Source organism: Myotis daubentonii, chromosome 1 (genome assembly GCF_963259705.1).
Source record: "Myotis daubentonii chromosome 1, mMyoDau2.1, whole genome shotgun sequence".
Lineage (NCBI taxonomy): Eukaryota > Metazoa > Chordata > Mammalia > Chiroptera > Vespertilionidae > Myotis > Myotis daubentonii.
Genome location: NC_081840.1, coordinates 54,107,498 through 54,133,989, shown reverse-complemented (window position 1 = coordinate 54,133,989; position 26,492 = coordinate 54,107,498). Strand labels below are relative to the sequence as shown.

General features: G+C 39.0%; 1 protein-coding gene and 1 pseudogene across 1 annotated transcript in view; both read right to left on the bottom strand.

Annotated features, from left to right (window-relative positions):
• Positions 1–12,873: 12,873 nt before the first annotated feature.
• The window catches only part of PRTG (protogenin), a 129,731-nt gene continuing 116,112 nt past the window's right edge, over positions 12,874–26,492 (bottom strand). Inside the window, exons 15-20 of the mRNA XM_059670402.1 lie at positions 25,131–25,301; positions 18,959–19,141; positions 17,568–17,688; positions 14,885–15,050; positions 13,813–13,917; positions 12,874–13,327 (exon numbers count right to left, since the gene is read on the bottom strand). Coding sequence (XP_059526385.1) covers positions 12,923–13,327; positions 13,813–13,917; positions 14,885–15,050; positions 17,568–17,688; positions 18,959–19,141; positions 25,131–25,301 — 1,151 coding nt within the window. The 3' untranslated portion in view covers positions 12,874–12,922. The remainder of the gene's footprint in view (positions 13,328–13,812; positions 13,918–14,884; positions 15,051–17,567; positions 17,689–18,958; positions 19,142–25,130; positions 25,302–26,492) is intronic.
• On the bottom strand, positions 16,883–17,003 carry LOC132224697 (small nucleolar RNA SNORA36 family; annotated as a pseudogene).

Sequence of the window (26,492 nt, the reverse complement as noted above, 5' to 3'; positions counted from 1 at the left end):
ATTAAGTCCATCTGATCTAGTGAGTCATTTAGGATTGCTATATCTTTGCTGGTTGTTTGTCTATAGGACTTATCCAGTGCTGTCAATGGTGTATTAAAGTCCCCTACTATGATTGTATTGTTGTCGATCTCTCCTTTGATATTTTCCAGGAGTTTTTTTATGAATTTGGGTGCTCCTACATTGGGTGCATATATGTTTACCAGGGTTATATCTTCTTGTTGTATTGATCCCTTTAGTATTATGAAGTGGCCTTCCTTATCTCTTGTTAAGGCCTTCACTTTGAGGTCTATTTTGTCCGATATAAGTATTGCTACCCCAGCTTTCTTTTCCTTTCCATTTGCCTGAAAGATATTTTTCCATCCTTTCACTTTCAGTCTGTGTGAGTCCCTTCTAATGAGGTGGGTTTCTTGTAGACAGCAGATGTATGGGTCATGTTTTTTTATCCATTCAGTCACTCGATGTCTTTTGGTTGGAGCATTTAGTCCGTTTACGTTTAAAGTTATTATTGAAAGGTACTTGTTTGTAGCCATTTCTTTTTTTGTGTGGCTGTTTTCTTTCTGAGCTTTTTGTTTCTTATTTTTATATCAGTCCCTTTAGCATTCCTTGCAATGCTGGCTTGGTGGTGACAAACTCCCTTAGCCTTTTTTTGTCTGTGAAGCTTCTTATTTCCCCTTCAAGTTTGAATGATAGCCTTGCTGGATAGAGTATTCTTGAATTCAGTCCTTTGCTTTGCATCACTTTGTAAATTTCAGTCCATTCTTTTCTTGCCTGATGTGTTTCTGTTGAGAAGTCGTTTGACAATCTAATGGGAGATCCCTTGTATGTAACTTTCCGTCTCTCTCTTGCAGCCTGTAAGATTCTCTCTTTGTCCTGAACATTTGCCATGGTGATTATGATGTGTCTTGGTGTGGGTCTTTTCGGGTTCACCTTGTTTGGGACTCTCTGGGCTTGTGTGACTTTTTTCTTCCCCACCTCAGGGAAGTTTTCTGATATTATTTCTTCGAGTAGGTTTTCTAATCCTTGTTCATCCTTCTGTTGTTCTGGTACTCCTATTATTCGTATGTTGTTTCGTTTCATGTTGTCCCAAAGCTCCCTTAGGCTCTCCTCCTGTCTTTTAATTTTTTTCTCCAATTGCAGTACATTTTGGGTGTGTTTTGCTTCCTTGTCTTCTAATTCACTAATTCGGTCCTCCGCTTCTCCTAGTCTACTGTTGATACTTTCAATGGAGTTTTTCATTGCAGCTATATCACTCTTCATTTCTTCTTGGGTCTTACTTAGGTTGTTGATTTTTTCATCTGTTTCTTCTAGCTTCTTCCATATGTTATCGATTTTTTCATCTGTTTCTTCTAGCTTCTTCCATATGTTATCGATTTTTTCATCTGTTTCTTCTTGCTTCTTGCAGAGGTTGTCGATTTTTTCCTCCATCCGGTTTATGCACTCTAGGATCCTTATTCTGAATTCTTTATCTGTCATGTTGCATGCCTCTGTATTACTTAGCTGCTTTTCTGGAGAGTCCTCCTTCTCTTTCCTTTGGGGGTTTCTTTGTCTACCCATGTTTGATCTCACTGACATATCTAGACGTTGAGTTGTTCAGTGGTTGCTCCCTTGGTGGCAGTGACTCCTTGGTCTGTGGTTGCTCTTCGGGCGGTTGCGGTAGCAGCTGCTCTTCAGTTGTCAGCAGCTCCTCTGGTAGGTGCTGTTCACAGCTGTGGTGGCTCTTCTGGCTGGTGGGGCGAGGTTTCACGTACAGCTGCTGTTCCTCAGCAGAGGATGTGGTGCTCAGGAGGTTGCTGTTGCTTGGATCTGCTGCGTTGATTTAAAGGCACAAAATACAACACAACAAGGCACCACGTACCAGGCACTATACACAAATATATTCACGATATTAATAACCCCAATTAAAGGTGACCACCTGAATTAAGAGATTTAGGGGATAAGGAAGAAGGAAGAGAAAAAGATAAAAGAGAGAAAGGAAAAGAAAAGTAGGGACCAAAAAAAGGGAGTGCAAAAATGAAATTGGGAAAAAGGAAGGGGGAAAATAAAAGTGAGAAAAGAAAAGAAAAGAAAAAAAAAGAGCGAAAAGAGAGAATGAAGTGGAAGAGGGGAAGAGACTTTTTATATGAGGAGAATACTCCTATAGAACAGCCATTAATCCCAACAAATTCCAGCAACAGCTCCCTGGATATGAATGCAAACTAGAAACAACCAATAATGTAACGATGAAAATAGAATGGTGAACACTAATCCCAAAATAAAATAAAGAAAAAATAAAATGGCACTTTAAAAAATGGTAAAATGGTAGCAGTAATAATACTGGTTAAAAATAAGAAGGTAGTAATTAAAAGGGTAAAATCAGGTGATGGAAAAAGAAGAAAAGAAAAGAAAAAAAAGAACAGAAAAAAAAGTGAAAAAAAATTGGTTTCTTAGTTAAAAAGTGAAAAAAGAAAAAAAAAATTGCAGTAGTGAATGTCCTTCGTTTCTTCTATTCTTCAGTGTGGCTCGCCTTAGACCTTCCAGGTATTCAGGAGAGTGTTGAGTTTCCCTGCGATATACTGTTCCTCTGTGTTGTAAACCACAGTCCTTATTTTAAAGCATGCCGCATTTATTTCCCAGACTGCCTTATTTTGTGTTTAGCAAAGAGTCAGTTTGTGGGTCAGCCTCTGGGTGGCAGTGTTCTGGGGTTGGCCTCTGAGGCTATAGGGCCTCTCTTTCCAGTGGAAGTTCACTGCCCAGAGCTGACTGCGTAATAGTTAGTTACCGGCGCTATGTTGTTGCTGGGATTGAAAATCCCCCTATAGGCCAGACCCTGTTAACTCCCAGGGACTGATCAGGTTATCTTAATCCTTGATCTCATACAGGGTGGAATCTGGGTGTGGCTGTGCTCCTTGCCTGGGGGCTGGGGGGAGGAGACTCACTCTCAGGAGCGGGTGGCTGCCCCAGTCCTGGGCTCAGGGGTGTCTCAGCACTCAATTCACTACCACCTCTCCCGGCTCCCCCTCTTTCCCCAGTCTCTCCCCAGATTCCACTCCTCCGCACACTCTCCCTCTCTTCAGCACAGGTGAGTGTCTGTATCCGAAATGTCCCATGAACAGGATTCAGTGTAAACAAACAAACAAATGCCGGCCGCGGAAACGGGGAAGGCTTGGTTTCTGTAAGCTTCTTCTCTTACCGGGACTGCATGGTCAGGTCAGCTCTTCACGCTGCCCCCTTTAGGCTCAGTCCTCCGTGATCACAGAACCCAGCTCTCAATTTCCCTGGCGGCGCCAGGAATCCCGCGGTTCTCCTTTCCCCCGTCAGGGGCTGTGCCTGTCCCAAGGGACGCGGCTGTCTGCCACGCGGTCTCCCTCCGACTCTCTGGGCTCAGAGGTCTGGCAAACTTTCCTGCCCAAATCCCTGGTTTTTTTTTTACCTTTCCAGGGGAGTTCTGCTCTTCCCGGCTGCAAACCCTCTCACCAGCTGAGCAATTTCGCCAATTCAGTGTGAGTGTTACTAGCTTCAGCTGCTCGCTCCATTTGCTCCGGGACACGACCTGGGACACGTCTGCCTATATCGCCGCCATCTTGGTTCTCCTCTGAATTTTTTTTTTTAATTAAGAATTCAATTATTTAAAAAAGCTTGTTTGGGTCATATTTTATCTGTTATTTTAATTTTTTAAATATTCTCTTAACCATTTAAAAATAATAATACTAAAAACAAAAATTCTTACCTGAATTAGGACTATGTCTATGGATGAATCCATAGCTTTTATGCTGCCTACTGTTTAGGTCCTGAAGTAAGCAACCATCTACTGGAATAGGAAAATTGTTATTTTCTTGCTGCTATTCAGTAAATGCCAGATGAAAACAATTCTTACCTTAAATAGGCTCCATTCCTGCTGCTTGGAGTGGGCCCTATAAAATTATAAATCATCTCATCCTAGGATATAAAAGCCACTATTCTGTGCATTGAAATTTTTCATTCTCCATTCCCCCAAAGAAAACTAAAGAGTAAAAGAAAAACATGGATTTTTCTTTTTTAACTAAGGAAATTTTTATTTAAACTGTGCAATCAATCAGTATTTAGACAGCAGTTTCATAAACATTTTGGCATTTAAATTTTTATTCATTTTTGGCATGACCTGTAGGATAGTATACAAACTACCCTAGGGAAGGGGAAAATACTAGGCAATATTTACTATGATGCTAGAAAAAGAAAACAAACCCACATTATTAAACAAAATATGTTTTAAGAAGACATTAAAAAGGTACATTCAAAATCAAGGCAAACATGAGCTTTCTTCCTGCAATGGAGTTCACAAAGCTGATCCCCTGAGTCAAGTATAAAATTAAAATAGTTCAGCTCTAGAGTCCATTAGCAAGTCTGCAAATGCTGCCCTTACAAGAATATTGTATAAAGAGTGAAAGGATCCAGATCACCCATAATATGAAATAATATAACTGACTCCCACACTTTCATTTAATTCACATCTTTGAAAAAAATAGAATCACGCATACACAGACATGAAATTTTGTCCAACAACAACAAAACAGACAAACTTAATATACGTCTTCTACAGACAGGCTAAGGCAATGTGTGTGTTTTCAGGCTTTGCAAATACCTGTATCAGGCTCAAGTTGCTAATTATTATCCCTCATTTGCAAACAAAATAGATAAACAAAATGTAGCAACAGGAAGGAGATTATTTTAGGTAAATTTAAAAAATATTTTTGTTGTTGTTTCTAAAGGCAGTTCCATAGAAAATAAACTTCTGTAACAAATTTTTAAAGATAAAGTCTATAAGTTAGGACTGTGTCTAATATCATTACAAGATATAAATGAATAAATCTGTAAATGTGTTCAGAATCTCATGCATTAAGAGTGATAGTGGGTGGGGTGGGGCTATACTAGATGATGCAAGAAGAACGAAAAGTATTTCCTTTCTTTAAAAAAAGATAATTATGAAATTCCTCTCATTAACCCTTAAAGGTGGCCTTGAGAAAATGAGAATAGGTGCCAGTAGGTGTTGCCCTACATAAAACTTATTCCAAGGAGTTTAAGGAAATGTTAAAATGTTCCATAACCATAACAAAGTAGATCTGTTAGAAAAGAATCCTAAAAATGCACTTTCTCCTCACCAATCTACCCCTCAGGGGATATCTGGGTCTTTAAATCTTTAAAAGCCAAGATATTTTAAAAATGAAAGATTTAACTTGGTGTAAAATGATTTCATGTTCAGAAATCTCGAAAGTACTGTAAATTCCCGTTTCCTCTTGTAAATTTTCTTACATTACAGATAAGTGTCTAAATCCCATTCTATGTCTTTTACCAACCACTTTCTTCTGTTAGTTTTTTTGGGTTCATATACGGGAAATGCAAACATTTTAAATTTTAGCAGAGGCAAAATGTAATCGGACAGGCTGAAGTGTAAAGGAAAAAATCAGTTATGTTTCACTGTCTCAGAGGGATGACTTTCAGATTATAATTATTTACACTCGAATTTTCTTTCTAAGTTTTCAAAGTACTATTCTTCATTCTGCACAACAAATTATCCTCATTTCATGAATGTAAGAGGAACAGAAATAGGTTAAGAACTTCCCTACCAAACAAGTCTCAAAATTGTCAAGGATTAGAATTTAGGTGCTCCACTGACTCACCTTATGCTTGTTCTACCATAGGCTTCTCCCTCCACTTTGCTCCCTCCTGAATCAGTATAAATAATTAATTATGTTGCACTCATATAAAAACGATTGCTTCAGATCTAGCAAGGAAGGGTGACTGGTTACATACTTTTCCCAATTAATAAATTCCTACGTGGATACAGGGGACTAAAGAAAAATTGCAAAGGCTTCTGAACACGTAGTCTAATAAGGAAATGCTTGAATAGATAAGGACCCCAGAAACCATGTCAACCTTATTGTTCATGCAACTCTAGGCACAGCATCAGTTCGCAGACACAATTTTGGCTAAGAGAAAATGAACGTTTTTTGTGTTTGTTTGTTTTTCTTAAGTATTTTTTAAAGTTGGTTTTCAGAGAGAGAGGAAGGCAGAGGGAGCCCGAAACCTGAGCATGTGCTCTGACCTGGAATCAAGTCAGCAAACTTTCCCTGCGTGTGTGGAACGACACTCCAACCAACTGAGCCACACCAGCCAGGGCAGAAATTGAAGATTTCAAAGGAGGAAAGAAGGAGGTGAGGAGATGACAAGGGTGAGTTACACCCCAGCCTCCTAAATTCTTCCTGTGAATAAATGGATGTAACTAAGACAGACTTCTCTCAGTTGGTTGGCTATTACTATGTGGACAGGTGGTGTTGATACACTGGAAGGCGCTATGAGCCTGGGTAATGAAATACGGTTTCTTAGTTGAGAAAATGCATCATAGTAGAAATCCTGTAAATCTGGGAGTTGGACCAACTTGGGTTTCTATCTCGACTAAGCCACTTACTAGCTGTGATTTTTGGCAAGTTAGCCATTTTAAAGCTTCAGTTTCCTGATCTCTATAATGGGATAATATTTGCTTTGCAGAACGTAACAGTTTAGAGGGATGAAGCACATGCTTGGCATGCTGCATACGCTCAGCAAATGGTATGACCCATTTCTAGAGACTAGAGTTAGATGCAGCTGAAAAATGACCAGCGTTCTTATCCTTTCTCAGAATATTATAATGGTTGTTACCCCATGATGGAGATAGCTTCATCTCTTTTGCTAAAGAAATGATGAAAATTAAGGTAGAATTAGAAACTAGCCTTCAAAACAAAAAGACTGGACTTGAAATGACCCAGGAATTAAGATAAATTAGAGTTATGGAATCGAAATTTTTTTAGGAAAAGGGACAATTGGAATCAAAGAAGATGACAAAAACGATAAAATTTCCTAGGAGTTATTCTGTAGGGAGCGGCTATAGGGTTAAGCCTCGGACTGACCTGTGGCAGGGCCACAAACAAGTCCCAGCTTGGAGGGCAGAGCCTTCTTAGCACAATTAAGCTTGACCTTATAGTCCAGTGATAGCGAAACTTTGGAGCTTGGCATGTCAGCATTTTGAAAAACCCTAACTTAACTCTGGTGCCGTGTCACATATAGAAATTTTTTGATATTTGCAACCATAGTAAAACAAAGACTTGTATTTTTGATATTTATTTTATATATTTAAATGCCATTTAACAAAGAAAAATCAACCAAAAAAATGAATTCATGTGTCACCTCTGACAAGTGTGTCATAGGTTCGCCATCACTGTTATAGTCCTCCCTTGCTCCTTCCTAGGTAGCTAATGGGCTGCGGGAGGTGCAGCAAGTGCTGCCAAAACAAGGTGAAACTCACAAGAACATTGTAAACATGTTGACCACTACCCTTGTTTTGCTTTGAGTGCTCTGACTATAAAATCAAGACTCAGCTTGCAGGCCGTGGCGCTGTCTCTCCATCAGAGAAGCAGCGTCCCACCGAGCCCCAGCTGTATTCTCTTGCCTGTCTTCTTTAATCCTTCACCACCCCGCCTCAGGCTCACCAAACCTGCCCGTGCTGGATGCGGCACATTATTCATGTTGAGAAGGTAAGTGGAGGCACTTGCTGAAATGGATGGAAAATTGAGGGGTTACCAAACTGAAAACCAAACAGTCAGGAGCTGGTGAAGCTGAAGAAATAAACTCAATTTAAAAGGAAGAAAGGTTTCCTGTTGCTAATATGCTTTTAAAAGAAAATGAAGAATGAACTTGATTGAGCATGGTCCTGTTTATCTACTCAGAGGCCCTATGAAAGTCCCTAGGAAGACAAAAGGAGAAAGTTCAACTCTAAGAGCCAAACATTTAGGAAACTTTCTGTTAAACTCACAGAACGGAGGTGCTACTTTATGAAGCAAATATTCAAGAAGTTTAAAAAGTGATTTAGAGAGAAAGTTTAACGTAGACATTTGATGGGTTACAAGCCAAGGTTTTCATAGTTTTAAAATTCTGAAGATGTCCAAGGGGCACATGACTTCGGACTTCTCATTTCTGCGGTACTATAGACCTTTTACGGGAATCAGAATTCCATAGGAGTAATGTACCTGTGGAAGGGAAAATAATGGCCACCTCCAGAAGTCCATGCTCAAATCCCTGGACTCTGAACATGTTACCTGCAGATGTGATGAAATTAAGGATTTTGAGATGAGGAGATCACCCTGGATTACCCAGGTGGGCTCAATCTAATCACATGAGTCCTGAAAATTGAAGAGCCTTTCCTGTTTGGGGTCAGAAAAGAGAGATGATAATGAAAGCAGGTTCAGAGAGATGCTACCTTGCTGGCTCTGAGGATGGAGGGAGGGGTCCACAGCTTCTGAAAGCTAGAAAAGGCAAGGAAACAGACCTTGATTCTGTCCCAGTGAGAAAATAAATGTGTGTTGTTTTAAGGCCACTAAGTTTGTGGGAATTTGTTATAGCAGCAATAAGGAAAAAAAAAATACAATACCTGTCAGGTAAACTTACAGTATCTGTTAGGTAAAAATGTAAGACTGTCATGTTAATCTTAAGCACTTGCAAAGGCCCGAGAAGAGGAAAGCCTGTAAACATACACATTGCATTAGCCTGTGATCTTATATCCTGAGCATAAATCAATTGAACACAGAATTCCATGTATATGTTCTTCTAAACATCAGTGAAATTCACAGACAACTGGTTGTGGAGGGTGATCTCCAGAACCCTCTACTCTACAGCCCACAAAAATTATTCCATTAATTAAGCCAAAGCCATTTGACCAGAGACCCGTGGCAAACTGTCAGAAACAGTCTACAAAATACATGTTGAGACAGAAAGATCATGACTCTTCCAAAAACAGTTGGGCCGTTGTTTCTACATTCAGTATTCAAAATTTACATTCAATTAAATACAAACGTAAATCTCTGCAGACACTGCTGAAGTGGAGCCACATCTGGATATTATCGCATTTTTTTGGAAAAAAAAAAAAAGCTTTCAGTTCTACTTTTGGTGTGAATTGTTTCCAAAGGTGTCTTCATATGGGCTTGAACAATGATCCTGAGCAATCAACATGAGCAAGTTTCTGGCAGAAGTCCTCAACAAAGCCAAGACAAACGAATGCAAATCACCGTCATTGTTCCCAATGTTGGCACTGCTCTTGTTGGAAGCAAAGGCAAATAGAAGTCATTTCACTGAGGATCTAATTTCCCTGGTGTGCTAAAGCTGACTTTTTAAAGCCACTTAGTGGGTAAAGCTGTATCCTTACATTTAGGCAAATCAAAATATAAAACTTCAGATTTCATAAAAAAGATTGTTGTTTCACCCAAGGTTCCACTAGAATTTGAAAAACAGGGCTCCCTGGATGTAATTAAAATATTTCAGCTTATGGACAACTTTAAAGAGCACATCAATCAAAGGGTATTCCACTAAAACAGTGATGTGATTTGTTTGCCTATTATGTCCCAGTGCTCTCCAGAGAGGAGGACGTCTCTACCATTACGGGACTGCCCTAAGCCTTCTGAATTCAGGAGGGAATGCTTTACGCAGGAGGAAGACTGCACATGCTAGTGCGGGGGCTGCCACCATAATGTCTGCAGTGGGGAAGCCTGCTGCTTTTCTGTTGACATCTCACACTCAAGGTGCTTAGGAAAACATCACACCATTTGGCAAACACATCCTGTGGCTGAATCAGCAGATTTAATGGGAAGTTCCTATGTGTTTGCCATTTGTATACAGACCTGGGTTCTGGAGAGAGAGGTTTGTTTGACATAAAACAAGAAACAACAGTTTTAATGTACAACTAAATTTGCCTGTCTGTGGGAATACCTTTAAATATCTTTGGTTTTTTTTAAAAAAAATTTTTTTGCTGATAAAAAGTACTTGAATAAAAACACTGATAAATACCAATATAACAGTATTGCTTTTAATTATGTAAACTTAGCCCTTTGATATATTTTGCTACTAAAGCTAGATTCCCTATCAGCCTCTAAATAAATTTATTTCAAATCTGCTCATCTTTACTTACTTACAGGCTAATCTATATATTTTAATGGTCTTTGGTATGAAAATACTGATGAGCAGCATCTTGTAATATTTGGCATAAAAATGACATGCATCAATCAGTACTTACGGCAAATAAGTCGTTGGAAATGAAAATAGTTACCATTTGCATATTAACCCCTTTGGAGTGAAATACCATGAGGTAACACTACTATGAGAGATAAGTGAGAACCTTCACATATTAGTTACAATTTCATACTTAAGGCTTCAAAGAAGCTAGCTTTGGCCAAGTAAAAACAAGTCTTTGCAGTACACTATCTTATTCAATGAGACCAAAATATTTCTCTTTGGTGAAAAGATTTTTTTCTCTCCAACAAGTAGTTTCAACAATTTAAAAATACTTTAATACTGTATAGTTGGAGATTTACTTGCTGAAGGAAAAAAAAAACTACACTTGAAATTCTTTGGAACTTTCAACTGGTAAAGAACTTATTTTAAATGCTCTGGTAACAATAAGGTAGTTAAATTTACTAGTCTATTTAACTACAACAATCAATGTAAACCCTATTATTTTGGGTTAGTAACTACTTGTGTAAGCTTCATTAACTATAGATGTTTCTAGTTAATTCAATCTGTGGGGGAAATTATAGTTAAAATTTCACTCTATACTGGAAATTCTTTGGTAACAGGATTATTGTGAAAAAAAAAATTGTATAGGACCAAAACGAAAAGGTGACAAACTAAGAAATGTACTGGTAAATAATTAGCAAATAGTTATAGCCTAAAGGATCTACAATATCTATGGGCCTATTAATAAAAAAAACAAAACAAAGTACTTTCCTCGACTTCAGCGTCTTTCTAGGTTTTTAAAATGATTCAAATTCATACAGCCCTAGACACATCTTCCATAACCATGATGAATGATGTTCCAGCTTTAGGTTTTGTTTATCTTTTAATGAAAGTTTTAAAAAGTAGCACGAACTCATTGTACTCTTTAGTATTAGACACTGAGAAAAGGAGGCCCCACATACTTCTACTTACGAACCAAAAAGCACCATACCCTGTCAATCTGCCCATGCTTCCATGAGGCAGCTCAAAAGCAACAAAATGTTCCCTGAGTACAGGAAAAAAAAATAACACTAGAATAACTTTAAAAGGAGGTAGTATAAACAGGAGCTACACAGGCAGGAGCAGCACCTTTCCTTGCCTCAGAGTGTTCACCTAAAGCTCTGCTTTTGTTGTTGTTGTTTTGTCATACAGCCCATACCTAGAAAGCTAAATGGGGACTTTGAATTTAGTTCAGAAGTGGCTGCTGGCACTTAATGTTGGTCTGCTTCTGAACACATCCAGTTTGGCACAAAACTAGAGAAAAAACAATTTAAAAATGTGCATCATCAGATATTGGGATGGGAGATGCTAGAGGTGGGCTATTACCCAGTAATATTATTTTGATTTTTAGAACATTATTTAATATAATTCCCCCTTTACAAACCAAAGGTTTCAAGGGGAAACGCATTAAGATTCCTTCTAAAGTGAGGCTCAAAAGTCAGTTCCAGATGATTTGAAAAAATACTTTTAAAGGGATATGGGCCCCTCTCCACACACCACTGTATCCTTTCCCACTGATGGCACCTAGTAGGTAACTATCTCATGACTGAGAGAAGGCCTATTCTATGTGGCTGAGTAAACAGTTTTGCTGATTTCAAACCAGCAAGAGGATTAACTCACTCCCGAAGTTAGCATTCCTCATTCACAGCATTGACACTGAAGGAAGATTACGTAAAAAGTACCAAATTCTCTTAAGAATTCATGCAAAGACAAGTAAGGCGGTAGAGCTCTGAATACTCATCCCTAAATAAAACCTGCAGGATAACAAGCCAAAATGCTCTGATAAGATACTGTACATCAAAATAGTTCCTGATGAAACCCAAGACAGTCTTAAGGCAACTTTCTGTACTCTGGTCCTGAACAACCTCATGAATATTAAAAAGATATAAGGCGAAGACTTTCATAATACATAATGGAAGGCACTGTTCCCATGATAACCTCACGTTCACTTTACCGTCTATTGTTGCATTTATCTTCATTTTTAACATTTTATGAAATTTCTTTACCCCTTTAAGCCAAGCTGGGATTTTAAAAAGCAAAATAAAACCCTACCCATTCTCTTTAAAAATCTGTTTTCTGCATGGAGTTTTGCTATTAAGTCTGGAAATGTTGAGGATGCTTTGCAAACTAGACAGTTCAGCCTTTGGCCAACTGTCAGGCAAAGGGGGAGGTAGAAAAGGCACAGCTCTAGGCAGGCTGAGGGTTGGGATACAGCAGATAGAGCACTCAGACTAATGTCTGAAGCATGCAGGCCTTTGAAGCAATAGTCTTCTCTAGAAGCTACCAAATAGTTCTATTCTCAAGAGAAGCACTTTTTGTCTTGGTCACTCACTAAAATCAACAGTCCCACGTTTTCTCTTCTCAGTGGTTTCACAGTCTTGACAGTGAGAGGTGTTTAATTATAAAGATCATGCAGATGCCAGTTTTTTTTTTTTTTAAATCAGAGCTTCAGATAAACATTCTTACTCATCTACCTATATGACTCCTTCGATCACACACATTACATACACATACAGCAATGAAAACAAAATGCTACTAGGAAGTATCATTGGTGATGTAGCTGAGATAAACTAGCACAACAAATGAGGTAACAAGGTTGTCTTCTAAGTCTGCCATCTGGCAAACTGAGGTAGATAGCTAGCAAAGGGGCTTTCAAAAGTCTTCCCTTTGCTCCAGTGATATATTTTTATAATCCAGTCAAATATCTTGACTGTCTTTTCACATTGCTGACAATGAAACATTCAAAATACGTGAGTTTAAAAACAAAAGAAAACACATTCAAAAAAAAAGCTGAAATACCCAATAAGACATCAAGATTTTCACAACAGGCTTTGGCTCCCTGTTCATTGTCCTTCGAACAGAATTAAAGGTGAGAATACCTGAACTTGGCTGCCTAGATTGGGAAATCATTTTTATCAAAGCTTAGCACGGCAGATGGTGGCTGCAGAACTGAAGAGGTAGTTTGCTCAGCATCTGATGCCACTGCAGGGTCTGGACACTTCCTTGTGGAGAGATCCCCACCTGAATCACTGCCAGCGAGGGAATCAGAGGTCAGGGGTGTGGTACTTATAACCGAAGACAGGTGTATCTCATCATTGGACTCGTGAGAGAACCTTCCAGAATCCCCGGTCTCGTGGCTGCCTTCACTATTGGCTGAATGCTCAGTATCGGCTGCAACACCAAATGGTCTTGGGAAGCTGGTTGTCTGACCTGGGGAGCTGGGGGAGTCTTCATCACTAATTAACACAGTCGTGCCTGGCTGGTAAAAGCAGACCGATTGAGTAAATCTTCTTTGAGGCTAGGCAAAAATACATAAAACACCATCAGTGATGATGGAATGCTCCTGGAAAATAGTAAGTCCGTTGTTACGTATTCTATCTATTCTGAGATAGCAAACTGTTGGAATACCTGGGTGAAAGGTCATCATCACGAAGGGACTGTCTAGGTCGGCGGCTCCCCACTGAGGACAGGGGGGCACATCAGAATTACTGGGGTAAGTGAAGTGTCAAAGGCGTCCTCAGTGATTTGGATGCAAACTCCTGCCCCATCCCTTTCTCCGCTGCCCTCCACTCCCCACTGGAAACCACAGTTCTAATTACTATTCCAACTGTCATTTCAGTGATCTCTCCCCACGACTTTTCCATGGAGTCGTGCCCCAAATTAATAAAAGGACACACAGAAAGAACGTGAAAACGAAAGCATTCATTTACATTTTCCTCTCTTTTTAACTACCATTTCATACACCATGGGTTGCCAAAGATTTTTCTCATTTAGGTGGGTTACCTGCTCAACTTTTATCTTCTTAGAACCTTGGAAAAAACGCCATTTTTTCTTAGAGTTGTTTTTAATTATAGGACCATAGCTATTAATTATCAGGTCAGTTCCTCCCTGGATAAATAAAGGGGAAAATAAAGTATTATATATTTCAGTTTATCACAAGTAATGCCCCAAATTTTTAAATGTTAAGAGAAAACGATCACAGATATTACTATTTCTTCTTTTACATAGCAGCATACAACAAATTCAGAGAAGTTGTTAGTGATCAAAAAGATATTAGGTTTATCCTTAAGAGGGGAAGGGGGAGAGAAGAGAGAGAGGAGAGAAACATTGACGTGAGAGAGACACATTGATTGGTTGCCTTCGCATCAATGTTTCTCTCTTTCTCTCTGTTTCTCCCCCACCCTTCCACTCTCTAAAAATCAATGGGAAAGTGTCCTAGGGTGAGGATTACAACAAACAAACAAAACAACAGGCCATGGACTGGCCTGGGCTTAGCTGTAGTTTACTGACACCTGGTTTATAGCACATGGGCTATGAGAGCTATTATAATAATGTACACTATACACTATTTAATGTTGCAATGCGACTAAAAATAATTTCAGTTGCTATTCATAATGCTTATCACTGTATTATTATTACAGATAGTGGAAAGGACATGAAGTAACATCCCCCAATGACATTCTACCAACCTAAGTACATAATCAATTAGTAAAAAATTGTCCACCCAGTAAATACAGGGCAATTCAATTTATCGTAAATATAGATTAATGATCATGGTGTCCTTATTAAAGACATCTTAGCTCCATATAATCCCATCTAATTGAATTTATGCTACCTTCTCTTTTTTTCTACATCTCTTTCATCTTTAATTCTTTTATGTATCCCTAGGTTCTTCTCTCCAAATATTTGGTGTAAGGAAGGATCTGGGTAAAACTGCTTCACATTTCATTAAGTGGAGTATGGGTGTAATACATTTGACATGCAATTTTTTGCTAAGTAAATTTTACACATAAAGAGAAGATGAATGGAGGGAAGGATTACGCACGCAGCACATCGGTTCCCTAGCTTGCAGTACCTTTGCATCAATGAAGCTGGTGGGCATCTTCATTGGTATTAAAGAGTCTTCATTTTCTACAGCCCCTTCCAGGTTCTTTCCTACTTCATTTCCACCGGCTAGTGAGGCACTGGTTCGAGATAACGGTTGAGTTCCATTCTGTGCCATCTTGGAAGCAGATGACTTCCTGGAATATTGCAAGGAAAGGAACTCTAATTTCATAGGAGATACAGGCAAATGTACCAAATTTGGCCTATAATCACAACTTTGCACACAATAAAGTTCTTTAATGTTTGCTTCTCAAATATCTTTAAGAACTGAGTATGAGATTTTAACTCTAACTCACTGCTGAAAATGTTTATGACTTAAGAAAGCTTCTTTACTTCTTTTTGTCCCAATATCTGGTTACGTGTACTTTTAACAAACCCCTAATAAAAGCCTTAATAGTTACAAACTACTATGTTTTATTATTGTTGATTATTTACAATTTATGCATAAATTACAGTTTTTAATTTACATGTTCTCTTTCAGGTCTACAGACTGTCACACTAACATCACATTTCACTTGCCAATTAATGATGGCAAATTTACAGTAGCACTTCTGCAAGATTTAGGCATCACTAAAAGACGATGCATAAAGGTTTTTATGAAAATATTCTTAAAGTGAGAAACCCGGACCGTAAGACTAAGTCAAATCAATATACAAAAATACATTAGCACTAACTCTTCATTAATATGTTTTCCTAGTCAAGTACCAAACACATATAGAGGCAGCTCTGAACAAACTAGGCAGATGGAGGGAGTAGTGAGGCACATTACCTAAAAACGATAAGTATTTGGCTTTGCTTTTTTTTTAATTTACAAAAGGACCTTAAGAAAGTAAATTAAAGCAAAAGCCAAAATATATAAAAGGTTAGAAACAGACAAGTTCACTGAATGCTGAGAATTTAGCTGAAGTCAAATTACAGATGAGATTGCCTGACAGAGTTCACAGAAAATCAATCCGTAGTTATTACATTTGTTTTCATCCATGTCCAGAGAGACCCAACCATCTGTTCTGTGGTGGTGCAGGAGGAGCTCTCAGTGACTCAAGCTTCTCAGGCTACTTAAATGTGAAAATATTCCAGGGAGTAAGGAATCCTCTTATCAGCAGATTTATCAGTTTGTGTCACTTTTTTATTTTTATGTCTCTGGAAAGCAGCCATGCACAAAAATGACTCATTGTCACTGTATCGCAAATAACCCAACAGACCCCAAACTTAAAAAAAAACTGAATGGGTTTAATCTTGTCTGGGAATCCAAGCTCATTAGTTTTCAGTCTCTTCAGAACCACTTCTCTTTTGGACATCTTTAATCTGCTGATATATTTAGGTCTGAGCAAGCATTTTTGTAGGCTGGGAGGTAAATGAATAGGGCAAGGATGTCAAACTCGCAGCCCGTGGGCCACATGCGACCCACAATGAATATGTTTGCGGCCCAGCCAATATAACGGTATGTAAGAAAAGTTTTAATAAAAATTTCATAACTTAATTTTTACAATATCCTGTTATACATAATTATTAATAACTACAAGGTTTGCTAATGACTGATTACTATAATCGTGTTGCATTCATTTCCCTTCAGCGCCTTATGCGCAGGCGCACCCTTTCTCCCCACTAATACAAGCAGCGAATATTTTAGCAGCTGACTGCCACATCATTGTCTTGGACTGACTTGTTTGGTGTGTGCAACAGGAAATATTTCGCTTTTGGAGAACAAGAAAAATAGGTTTATTTGCGTTATGCTTATTAATCTGTGCAGTTATTCAGTGTCTGGTAAGTTAATGTTCAAGAAAAAATATTAATTTTTATTAAAATGTTCTATTATTTTATGTTAACGATTACTCATTTATTTCAGCCCTTTGTATTCAGCATGTCTCTATAGAAATAAACCTATGTTTCTATGAAAATTGAAGCTTTTGTTTTTTTGTGGCCCGTATAAACTTAAACCTTGTTTATTTGTCCCATGTTAGCCTTTGAATTTGACATGCTTGGAATAGAGCAATACTTTCTATCCAGTCATCTCCCTTAGCCTGTGTTTTGATGTCCCAGAGTTTAATGAACAGAACAGGGAAGCTACTCTGAACTGAACTCAACATTTTTTTAAAACTAAAGAATATACTTTGTGTTTCTCAAAATATTAAGGATATAGCCCTCGCCGGTTTGGCTCTGTGGCCAGAGTGTTGGCCCTCGGACCAAAGGGTCAGGGTTTGATTCGTGGTAAAGGGCATGTACCTGGGTTGCAAGCCCAATCCCAGCCTGGATCAGGGCATGTCTCTCGCACACTGATGTTTCTTTCTCTCTCACCCGCCTCCCTCCCTTCCATTCTCTCTAAAAATCAATTAAAAATATTCTCAGGTGAGTATTAACCAATAAAATAAAATAAAATTTTACTTAAAAAAACCAACCACCAAGGATATAAAGAAACTAGGTAATTCATTAGGACTATTTTATTGACATAGTGCATTTTTCAAATGGCAAGAAAGTGATCTTCCAAAGTGCATATATCTCTATAGCTCTAAGAGAATTCAAGTAATAATGTATTTATTTTAAAGTGGAAAATCCCAATTACTCTAAAAGGCATTTGGTTTCAATTTGCTTCTTGTGGTTACTGTAATTTAAATGTTATTTTAACCACCTCAACATCTCTAGCAATGGAAACACACCTGGCTTTACTTCGGTATATCAAGATGAGAACACAGATGAGGATGCAGGTCAAAGCTATGCCAACACCTACAGCAATGCCAGTCATGGATTTCTGGTCCAGATGGTAATAGCCTGAATAAACTAGAAGGGGAAACACATTTGCTTAGAATCAATTTAAAAAATCCATGATTCCATTTATCATAATTCTCAGACAGGTATTTGCTTTTCTATAATTTCCCTTCCTCTCATAGGAAAACCTTTGACACTTCTGTGTCTAAGAAAAGACACATATTATACTTTTATCAGCGATCTCAGAAAGATTGGTTTATCTTCCCATAGTGAGGATTCTAAATATGAGTTCTAGATATTGTACTGTTATATCAAACATGAACATCAGTTTATCATTTATAATGCACAGTTGTTCCTTGATGGGCCAAAGGATAGTGCTCATGTCGTATTATCTTAAAAGCATAGCTGTATTAGCTTAGCTTTCCATTTACGTATTTGCTCTGCAGTTGCTTCTCAAACTCTAAGGTGCATATGCTTCCTGAGGGGATATGTTAAAACGCAGATTCTGACTCACTACTTCTGGAGTGGGGGCTGCGATTTTGCGTGTGTTTTCTAAGCTCCTGGGTGACACTCATGCTGCTGGTGCTGTGACACTTGGAGCAGTGAGGCATCTGAGGTGTGAATATGAGCCTTACTCTCTTTCCCCTGATAACAGGGTAGCTACTGTGACTACCTGCTTCCTGGGCTTAAATCTGACTGCCCTCTCCTTTTTCCTTTCTCTCTCTCCTTCCCTGGATGTGTTTCTTTCTCATTCTCTCTCTTCTCTCTCTCTTCTCTCTCTCTCTCCGACTCCCCCCTCTGCCATATAAAGCTGCTCCTGCCCCCTCCCCCCCTCCCCAACACACAGGCCCACTTCACCAGGGAGGAGGAGAGGGTAGATTTCTCAAGATATTTTTCCCAATCATTTTTCTTGAGAGAAATAACTTTCTCTCTGGAAGGCTGTGTTTCGTGGTGAAAATTCTTAATGGAAACCCTGCTCTTCTGAGCTTGAACACCACACCACCACTGTTTATTTCCACGAAACCTCCCAGGAAGCTACTCCCATGAGGTCAGGGTGGTGTGGCTCATCTGTCCTGGTGGTTGAACAGCTGGGAAGAGAACTAACTGGGACATAGTGGTCTGAAAACTGCAGCTAATTCTGAGTAAGTCTGTCTTCTGCTTCTAGGAGTGCAGAGAAGAGCCACACCGCTCCACAGCCTCAGACCCTCCCTGGCAACAAGCTGAGAAACTGCGTGCAGGCTTCCGGACATGGCCATTGCAGGCGGGAGATAAAGTGCAGGGAGCTGAGAAACAGATCTGCACGTTCTTCTAAGAAAAATCAGCGATTGTGACGTATACAGACCTCTGGCATCAGCAGAATCTAAACGCTTGGGCCTCTGATTTGACTCAGAAGTTTCCTTTGGAAGCACTGCCAGCTCCACAGAATTCGAAAAGGGTCCTTCCCCCACCTCATTGGACGCCGATATCTTGACAATGTACACATTTCCTGCCACTAGGTTTTCCAACAAAGCCATGGTTATTGCCCCTATTAAAAAAATACAGCAGTGACAAATTAAGTAAACTTTATAAAATGTTTTTACATATACACAATGTTTTACTCTTTCTACAGGTCTGGATACAAACAGCATTAATAACATTCTATAATTCTCATTATAGAATATTTCAAACACAGGTAGGGAGAGGATGGGATAAAGAACTCAGATTCAACAATCGTAATTAGATTTTAAAAATCCAATGTGAGCCTTTTTCATCGTTTAGAAATGTTTAAACTACTTATGATAACTGCTGTGATAGATGATCTTGATCTTACTCTTCTATTTTTTTATTTTACTCTTTTATTTTTTTATTTTTTGAGAGTACCTTTATTAAAGTTGGGGACAGTGAAACAAGGAAGGGTTTAGGACAGTGGTTGGCAAACTCATTAGTCAACAGAGCCAAATACCAACAGTACAACGATTGAAATTTCTTTTGAGAGCCAAATGTTTTAAACTTAAACTATATAGGTAGGTACATTCAACTTTAAATTCAACTTCAAATCCACGGTTTTCGTCTTCCGTTTTTCTTTGCTGCTTCTTTGTAGCCATCTCAAACAGGGTACCTAAAAAATGTTTTATTTTATAATAATAAAGCCACCAACACAAAAGAATTACAATTCTTAAATTGATGACAAAAATACCGGTAGGATTTGCAGCTGGTTGGAAAAATACAGGTAACTTTATGCTTCGAGTAGGTACTTTTGTCACCCACGCTTGATTTGCGGACGTGACTAGCACTAACCACCGCACATGAGACTGCTGACTGCCTGGCTCCCTCAACTCCTGCATGAATCGCGCACGCGCCTCTCCCCGCACTGCGTATCCCCGCGGCCGCCTGTGCCGCGTCCAACACCCCCCACTTCTTCTAACGCCACTTCTTCAAAATAGACTCGCCCAGGCCAAAAACCAACTTCTGCGCATGGGCCACGAAGTTTCAATCGCACTGTACGTGCGCACCCGCACGTGGTATTTTGTGGAAGAGCCACACTCAAGGGGCCAAAGAACCGCATGTGGCTTGCGAGCCGCAGTTTGCCGACCATGGCCTTAGAGTTTCGGAAAAAGAAAATTCACTTGAAAAGGAGATTGGGATGGGCATGCACCAAAGAGGGTCACTTGACCTTACCTCTTAAGTTAGAAACAACACTATTAGTTTTTTTATAAGTGTTTGTGTTTTAGTTATTTAATTTATTTATTTAATTTTAATCCTTACCCAAGGATATTTTTTTTTCCCATTGATTTTTAGAGAGAGTGGAAGAGAGAGGGAAAAACAGAGAAATTGATTGGTTGCCTCCTGCAGGCTCCCCATCCAGGGCCTGGGACAGGGAGGAGCCTGCAACTGACGTACATGCTCTTGACCGGAATGGAACCCGGGACCCTTCAGTCTGCAGGCCGATGCTCTATCCACTGAGTCAAACTGGCTAGGGCCAACACAATTAGTTTTGAAAGTCTGAAAATATTTTTCACCCTCCTAATCATTAAGAGTTCTTGAATGTAAATAGGAAATAAAATGCCAAAATTATGTAAGAATCACGGAGTACTGAAGGCTAAGACCTCAAATTAACTATCAAAATTACTACCACCAATCTGCCTACCATCTACTTCTCTCCAAAAGTAACCTTCATTTGAATTTACATATGACATTTGGTATCAGAACGTATTTTCTCTGTTGGCATGACTGCAGAGAAGGGTTTCTATTTGGGTACTGCTCTTCCTTCCTGCCTTCCTTCCTTCCTTCCTTCCTTCCTTCCTTCCTTCCTTCCTTCCTTCCTTCCTTCCTTCCTTCCTTCCTGTCTCTCTCTCTCTCTCTCTCTCTCTTTCTTTCTTTCTTTTTTTAATTGATTTCAGATAGGAAGGGAGAGGGAGAGATAGAAACATCAATGGTGAGAATCATCAATCAGCTGCTTCTTGCACGCCTCCCACTGGAGATCAAGCCCGCAACCTGGGCATGTGATATGACCAGGAATAGAACTGTGACCTCTTGGTTCATAGGTTGATGCTCAACCACTGAGCCACGCTGGCCGGGTGGCACTGGTATTTCTTGAGGTGTCCTTCTGTTCTTGTCACTTCACTGAAGTATTTTTCTTACAAAAGGGACTCTCATCCTAGAAATTAATCCTAATGTTAAGAAAGCAGGTGTAATAGAAATTCAACCAGCAAGTTGTTCCATCTGCATTTGTGGATATTCACTAGCGATCCTTACTTTCCTACGGTGACTTCATCTCATTTTTTCCTGACTCAGAGCATCCTTACAATGGCTGGCTTCAAAGAGCTTACAATAGCTTGTAGCAGTCACCCCCAGGCCAGAGCTGGCTACTCTAAGGCACTTGAAAGAGTCTATTTCATTATGCAAGTGAGATACGGGGTGATCTTTGCTGAGGACATGATTCAGAGGCCACCTCTGCAGATCACATGGTGTGAGGCAGCTGAACCGAGTGGCAATGTGAGCAGCCAAAAACAGCTTGTTTTTATATTCTATGGTTTCAACTTGGCCTGAAGAGAGTGTGAGTTACTTGAGCACACAACTGTTAAATAAACAAACGGACCCACATTTAGCATCAGGAAGAGGCTTTCCACTCTTACAAGTTCCTAGGCAGGTGAATTAAAACACAGAGATGTATTGTGACAGGTTGCAATTAGCTAGAAGGAAAAGCATTTAAATTTCTTCACAAATAGACATTTAAGTAGACTGAGTTTCCATCTTATCACATAATACTTTACATTTAATTTGTAAAAAAAAGTGCTTGCCAGAAACTAATCATGCCTGAAATTAAACGTCTTTTCATTTAATTTAAATTTTATAAGCAGATGAGCTGAGTGGGTGTGTGTATGCTCATGCTCCCCTTCCGTCTGTCTCAGGGCCTTTGCACGTCCCCCAGGTATCTACAGATGTCATTTCTTCCAAAAGAACTTACCTTACTACCTCCATCACTTTGTCGTTTCCCCTTACTGGAGTTTTCTTTATAGCATTTATGGCACTACCTGAATATTTTTATATTTGCTTGTGTGTTTCCTGAGATGTACACTCCATTGGGGAAGAAACATTGTTTTGTTCATTGTGGTATTACCAATGCCTAGAAAAGAGCCTGTCACATAGTAATCATTCAATAAGAATTCATTTGATCAATCAATGATGTTCCTATTATTAGTAGTCCAATTTATTTGGCCAATGTTGAGTGAAATGGATTCCTTTAGGAAAAGACTTTAATTCCCAATGTGAATCTCCAATAGTATATGGAATAAATAGTATATGGTGTTTCTCAAATTTATTTAGTCATAGAAATTTTTTTAAAAGAGGGCTACCTTTACCATTTTGGGAAACTCATGCTATGAGAAACAGGGTTCAGGAACTGTGGTAGTAGAGCATGATTTCCTATGGTGCCTTTTAGAGATTTAAAAATAATTAGTGTGTTCTGTGTAAAGGCTTTAATTTCTGATCTTTTATTTTTTTTAATTTTTTAAAAATATATTTTATTAATTTTTTACAGAGAGGAAGGGAGAGGGAGGAATAGAGAGCTAGAAACATCGATGAGAGAGAAACATCGATCAGCTGCCTCCTGCACACTCCCCACTGGGGATGTGCCCGCAACCAAGGTACATGCCCTTGACCGGAATCGAACCTGGAACCCTTGAATCCACAGGCCGACGCTCTATCCACTGAGCCAAACCGGTTAGGGCTAATTTCTGATCTTTTAAATTACACACAAGCATCCTTTCATATCACATTTCTGTTCAACCATTGTAGCATGTACAATTTTAGTCACAAATTTCATATGGTCATCAGGAACATTTAAAAAACATTTTAACTGATGAAAAAAAATCTTATTCCACCTGGCAATAAATATGTGGTTAGTTATATGTGTAAATATACATAAACACAATATGTATAGAAGATGAATAGTCATATAGGAAAGAGATATTCATATTCTTCTTCGCGCCCCCCCCCCACCCCATCTTTTCCTTCACCTTTACCAAAATAAAATGTTGTTTCTTTTTAGGCAGGTACAAATGAAGAGCTAAAAGAAGTATGTGCTCATGTGATTAAAATTCTTTACTAATACTTATAAAATATCTTATTAAATCAGATTAGTCCTTTGGCTAAATGTTGTATTGGTAAGTCTTTTTGGAAATAATAAAGTAAATGTGAATTATACATTTTAAGAATTTATGGTAGACTGTAAGAGTCACAGCCCACCAATCAATTATACGTCCACCTATCCACACCTGTGGGCAGTCCTCTGCCTCACTAACTCTGGGCTTGCCTACGTGATTTCCCAGGGCACATGAGCAAATGGGATGCAAGCAGAGGCGTGCAAAGCTTTGTACATGGGCTTCCTCCCTCTTGTCCTGGTGGTAGAACTCGCTCTTGCTGCTTTTAAGCTGCCCACACTGAAACTGGAGATGATTTACAGCCTCATGAGTGACCTGAGGAGAGACCAACAGAACTGCCCAGCTGATCCCAGTCCAAACTGCTGACTCACAGAACTGGGAGGAGGTAAAGGGGCTAAGTTTTAGAGTGGCTTGTTAGGTAGCAACAGATAATAACTGATACAAATATAAAGCTGTATTGCTAGCAAGTACGTGTTACTTTCACATCTCTTCAGTAACTAGGAAGTCATTCCTTAGTGGGGCTTCTGCTCAATGAAAAATATGATTATACAACTATCAAAACTCCAGCTAAATTTATCATTTGTTTATTTTACAATTGCATAGAGTTTATTACATCCACATAGTTGTCTTTGAAATTTATTCTCTTAATTGGGTAAATATTCCCTTAACAGGTAAAATGTATGCGGAAGTGCCTAGTGCTATAAAGTGTTTAGAATATGTGGAGGTTCAACGAAGTTTCTTCTTGAAATCCTTAAGCTTTTCACTGCTTGGCAAGCTGTTCTTTTCTCAGCATGCACATCTGAATTAAGAAAATGCCAAAATAATGAAGTTTTACTATTTATGCTATAGTCCACCTAAAAACTGGCATGTAGGACTTGTTCAAATGAAAGATTCAGAAGTTTTAAAAGAATGTAATGATAAAAGCATGCAGTAAGAATGTTAAGAGTTTCAGAATTCAGTATTACTCAGCTAAAAATAATTGATGTTAAAAAACTTAAATTCAGCCCAGCTGGTGTTGCTCAATGGTTGATCACTGACCCATGCACGAACCAGGAGGTCATGGTTCAATTCCTGGTCAGAGCACATGCCAGGTTTCGGGCTCGATCCCCAGTGTGGGGCGTGCAGGGGGCAGCCAATCTATGAGTCTCTCTCATCATTGATGTTTCTATCTCGCTCTCCCTCTCTCTTCCTCTCTGAAATAAACAAAAACATATTAGTATTAAGAAAGAAAGAAATAAAAAGAAAAAAATTAAATCCAGTGTTCGTTGTAAGCCCTAACCAGCTTTTGCCGGTGGACCCTAATATCCATATGGGTTCATTTATTCGCAAGTGGACCATTTTAGTAGCTGTACAAAAGTCTTCGCCCTTAAACCAGGTCCTCTTTCAGTGTTGGCTACTTCAGTGCAAGGTACACCACTACTAGAAATCTAATAATTACCTATGTCAGTCTTCCCTCCCTTGCCCCTCTCCCTCCCTCCTTAAGCTACCAAGTCCTGCTGATTTTACCTCCTTCATGTTTTTCAACCATTCTCTCCTTTCCCAAGCCTTACCCACCCTAATCCAGACTTATAATCTCTTTCCTGGACCATTACAATTGCTTCCTAGTCTCTTGTATTAATTATTCTTGCCTCCTGCTCTTCAACCAAACCTCCTCTATTCACAATAGAGTGATCTCTGAGATGCGAATCACACGCTCATGCTTCAAATATGCTGGTGGCTTCCCAGTGCTCTGAGTAAAACCAAAATCCTTAATAATTTGTTGCTCCATAAACGTAAATTCAAAACAAACTCTAGATCCCTCTTTCTCTTGTTTCCTTATCATTAATAACCTTGCTTTTCATTCTCTTTGGTACAATTTACGTTCACAGTTACCTTCTCGGTGCAGGACCTGCCACTCTCCCGCAATCCAGGCCTTCCTCGACGCATATAAGATAGTATAGCGCGTCACAACCGTCTCTGGGCCGTCGGGGGGTTTCCAAGAAACCAGAGCAGTGTCATCCTCTATCAGCGTCACTTTTACTCCAACTGGCGGGCCTGCTGGTGCTGTGCACACGTGCAGAAAATCTGGTGTTACTAGGATGAAATGGTCACACACACACACACACACACACACACACACACACACACACACACACACACACACCTGGCTACTAGAATGACAGGCATAGGGAAAAGTCTGAAAAACTAGAAACTACTATAAAAACATCTGAAAACCACAGCTCTTACCGATTATTGCTGATACTAGTACAATGCTATTTTTCTTCTTCCTCTGAAAGCTAATTTTATTTTATAACGTTCAAAACATTTAAAAAATATAAAGAAGATAGTAGGTTGCTGGGTGGGGAATTACTAAGTCAGAGGTTGTAAGCATGTTTAGGGCTGTTGACATGTTTTGTCACCCTTGACATGTTTATAGTCCCACCAGCAGCACTTGCTCATTAGATATTGTCTTACTCCATCAAGTACTGAATCTAAACTACATTTCTTATTTAAATGTATAGGATATATATTCAAATGGTCTAGGAAGCCACTGAAGAAAATACTTCTGAGACTAGAAACATTCAGTTATCCCCCAAAACATTGTGCATCAGTGAGTCTAAAGAGAAGGCTTTACACTAATGATTTATATCTGTGAAAAGTAGTGAAATCTTAGGATTTTAATTGACCCAATTTTTAATATAAGCTAAAAGTGTGAAGAGCTGGGTTTTGGCATTATATAGCATGTAAAATATTGTCAAGACTATAGCAAAGAAACCCTTGCTCACTGAAATAAATTCCCTTTGCTTTCTTTCGGCATAATTAAAATAGGGGCCCTCACAGATCATCTAGTCCTTCAACCTCAATCTACAGAAAAGGAATGCAAGTTTTGGAGGCATAAAATATCTTAGCTAGAATGACAGCTAAGCTATAAAATTGTTGCTCAATCAGGTTATCATATCTATGCACTGAGCACAGTATCAAGCTACGTACATATTGATATAGTGGGCTCCTAACACATACACTATTCACTTATTCACATTTAAAATTATTTCAGTGCAGCCTTGCACAGCACACTTGATTCAAGCCCATTCACTTGTGGAATACATATGCTGAGAGGGGAAAATTAAATTTAATAAAGGTTAAAAAACAAAACAAATACATCCATATCAATTGGTAGGTAACAACCAGGGGAGCATCCTCTTCAAAGTGACATACATATTTTTCACACTTTTTTTTTGCACATTTAGATAAACC